Raw genomic sequence first — 3,625 nt, forward strand, 5'->3', positions numbered from 1 at the left:
GACATGAACTATGTGGTCTCTGTCAGGCCAAGACCAAAGGGATGGACACCAAGATCGACATCGGGGTGAAGTACGCAGACAAACAGGCGCGACACTTTGACGACGAGAAGATCAAGGCTGGGCAGTGTGTCATTGGACTGCAGGTAACCAAGACCTGGTCCTGCAAGACCTGGTCCTGCAGATAAGCAAGACCTGGTCCTGCAAGACCTGGTCCTGCAGATAACTAAGACCTGGTCCTGCAGGTAACCGAGACCTGGTTGTTCAGGTATTTTCCTCAGAGAGTTTATTTCTCCTGCAGTGAAACACTCATGGGACTCTCCATTACAGGCTAGGCTAGGCTAGGCTAGGCTAGGCTAGGCTAATACTTGGCTCTGTGAATACTTGGCTCTGTGAAGCAGGACCCAGTCTTTTCCGTGACAGAATCAGGTTTAGAGTCCAGCACAAACGGTTCCAGGTGTATAACAGTGCAGCTGTAAAGGCTAGTATACTGGACCAATCAGTGATGAGCACTGTTCCTGAACTCTCAGAGCCCTTCTTCCAGGGAGTTTTTTGGGGGTGGGCTAAAGTTACTGTGGTGGAAACACCTGAAACTAAAATGTCAGCTGTTTTAGTTTAAAGAAGTTGTGTTGGCGCTGATGACAGTCCTATCATTGTCCTATCATTGTCCTATTGTTGTCCTGTAATTGTCCTATTGTTGTCCTATCATTGTCCTATTGTTGTCCTGTAATTGTCCTATTGTTGTCCTATCATTGTCCTATTGTTGTCCTGTAATTGTCCTATTGTTGTCCTATCATTGTCCTATTATTGTCCTATTGTTGTCCTGTAATTGTCCTATTGTTGTCCTATCATTGTCCTATTGTTGTCCCATTGTTCTCCTATTGTTGTCCTATTGTCGTCCTATCATTGTCCTATCATTGTCCTATTGTTGTCCCATTGTTGTCCCATTGTTGTCCTATTTTTGTCCTATCATTGTCCTGTAATTGTCTTGTCAATGTCCTATTGTTGTCCTATCATTGTCCTGTCATTGTCCTATCGTTGTCCTATCATTGTCTTGTCGTTGTCCTGTTATTGTCCTATCGTCGTCCTATCATTGTCCTATTGTTGTCCTGTCATTGTCCTATTATTGTCTTGTTTTTGTCCTGTCATTGTCCTGTCATTGTCCTATTGTTGTCCTGTCACTGTCTTATCGTTATCCTATCATTGTCCTGTCATTGTCCTATTGTTGTCCTGTCATTGTCTTGTTGTTGTCCTATCATTGTCCTATTGTTGTCCTATCATTGTCCTATTGTTGTCCTGTAATTGTCCTTTCATTGTCCTATCGTTGTCCTATCATTGTCTTGTTGTTGTCCTATCGTTGTCCTGTAATTGTCTTGTCAATGTCCTATTGTTGTCCTATCATTGTCCTGTAATTGTCCTGTCAATGTCCTATCGTTGTCCTATCATTGTCTTGTTGTTGTCCTATCATTGTCCTATCGTTGTCCTGTCTTTGTCCCTCTGTCCTCAGATGGGGACCAACAAGTGTGCGAGTCAGGCTGGGATGACAGCATATGGAACCAGGAGACATCTGTATGATCCAAAGACCCAGACGGACAAACCGTATGACCAGACCACCATCAGCTTGCAGATGGGAACCAACAAAGGAGCCAGTCAGGTCAGACCCTGATCCATGTGAATGATGTTATGAACCATGTACAAGAATTGGTCCAATCAGATCATCTCATCCAGCACCAGCTTAGCATCTGTTGTAAACTCTGCTGGTCTTGGTCTGGTCTTGGTCTCCTGCAGGCCGGCATGTCAGCTCCTGGTACCCGCAGAGACATCTTTGACCAGAAGGTGGCGCTGCAGCCGCTGGACAACTCCACCATCTCCCTGCAGATGGGCACCAACAAGGTGGCGTCCCAGAGGGGCATGAGTGTGTACGGTCTGGGCCGACAGGTGTACGACCCCAAGTACTGCGCCCCCCCGACGGAGCCGGTCATCCACACCAACGGCAGCCAGGGCACTGGCACCAACGGGTCCGAGATCAGCGACAGTGACTATCAGGCCGAGTTCCAGGAGGACGAGTACCACGGCGGTTACCATGACAACTACAGCTCCCACTACACCGAGCAGGGCATTGACTATTAGCGGCGAGGTCCGCCTCCAGAGAAGTATTAACGTGTATTCTACACAACAGAGCAAGTCTTTTGCCTCCCTCACTAGTCTTTACTCTCCTGAAGCATAAATAAAGCGTCTCCTTCTTTGACCCAAGCGGCGGCGGGTGGGAGGAGTTACAGTAGTGTAGTTCTTACAGCTGTCTCACTGATGGAGCACTGACGTAGTGATTACTGTGTTCAGGTGAAGCTGTTGCCTTCCTCTGTTTTTATTCATGGACTGAGACGTCACTGATCATGTGATGTCCTCATCAATAGGCTGCCCCCCCCCCCCCCCCGTTTGTATTCACACACCAGCCACTGACTCCTCATGTTTCACCACATTTACTCTGTAGAGTTTATAATGATGAATCCTGAAGCTCCGTCTGTCCCCCTCCACCTGTCATCACATGACCTGTCCCCCTCCACCTGTCATCACATGACCTGTCTTCATATCATTCCCAAACTGTATTTATTGGGATGACTCTTGTTACAAACTGTTATATGGTTCATAAAGAAAATGGTATGTTATAAATAAAACATTAAATCCTTCAGTTCTGGCTGAAAACTGTTGTTCCAAATGTTTCAGACTCAGTCAGAGGAGGTGCTGCCTTCACTGTCTCCACAGTGTTAACATCTGACAACATCACACTGACAACATGGAGGAGGAAACAAGCCTCTGGTTAATTAGCAGCAACACTCTCTAGATCATATGTATCCGACTCAATTCAGACAAGGTGGAATGTAAATATACATGTAGATATAAATATAAATGTAGATATAAATATAGATATTAGGGCTGTCCCAAACGATTATTCTTTAAACGATTAATCTAACGATTATTTTTTCGATTATTCGACTAATCTAACGATTTTTTTTTTTTATTAACCTAACAGTAATTTTATTGCAGTTAAGTTTTGCTGCCATCTTGACTCGCTGCACCAGGGTGGTGTGCTCGTATGTGCTCGTGCATGACTGTCGTGCTAGAGTGATATGCCGGATGCACTTACTACCGCACTGTTGGTGTCAAGATTAAAGTATTCCCAAACTCTGGAGGACCGTGAACGAGCCTTTTTGCCGCGTGTTGCTCCACACGCTCCGTCGTGCTGCTGGTAGACGCCGCCATGTTGTTCAAGTAGATTACACAGACGCAAATTATTCACGTAGTCAATGACTTCAATTACGTCACCGCGTTGTCCCAGTCCGTGCCCTGCGCTTGTATCCGGGTAAACCAAAGACGATGGATATAAACGGTCCCATTAGAAAGTTCCGGTTCTGTTCTATGAACATTGACCCTGTGTGGTTTTACACGACGCGTCGACACGAAAATTCCACGTCGAATAATTTTTATAATCCACAACGTCGATTATGTCGGATAATCGTCCCAGCCCTAATAGATATACATATAAATATAATATAGATATTCATAAAAATATAGATATTCATATCATGGCTGACTCAGTTTTAAAGGGTAGTTTTGTTTATCACGAGTA

General features: G+C 45.1%; 1 protein-coding gene across 2 annotated transcripts in view; it reads left to right on the plus strand.

Moving 5' to 3' along the window:
• cnn3a (calponin 3, acidic a) overlaps window positions 1-2,686 on the plus strand; it is a 21,278-nt gene extending 18,592 nt beyond the window's left edge. Inside the window, exons 6-8 of one of the 2 annotated variants that reach the window (XM_087177762.1) lie at window positions 22-143; window positions 1,505-1,651; window positions 1,786-2,686. In XM_087177762.1, the coding sequence (XP_087033888.1) occupies window positions 22-143; window positions 1,505-1,651; window positions 1,786-2,127 (611 nt within the window). In that variant the 3' untranslated portion in view covers window positions 2,128-2,686. The remainder of the gene's footprint in view (window positions 1-21; window positions 144-1,504; window positions 1,652-1,785) is intronic. The other variant, XM_023420535.2, reaches the window with a different exon arrangement.
• Window positions 2,687-3,625: the final 939 nt, after the last annotated feature.

The sequence above is a fragment of the Seriola lalandi genome, unplaced genomic scaffold (genome assembly GCF_002814215.2).
Source record: "Seriola lalandi dorsalis isolate HSWRI2012SDOR001 ecotype SW California unplaced genomic scaffold, Sedor1 jcf7180002054648, whole genome shotgun sequence".
Lineage (NCBI taxonomy): Eukaryota > Metazoa > Chordata > Actinopteri > Carangiformes > Carangidae > Seriola > Seriola lalandi.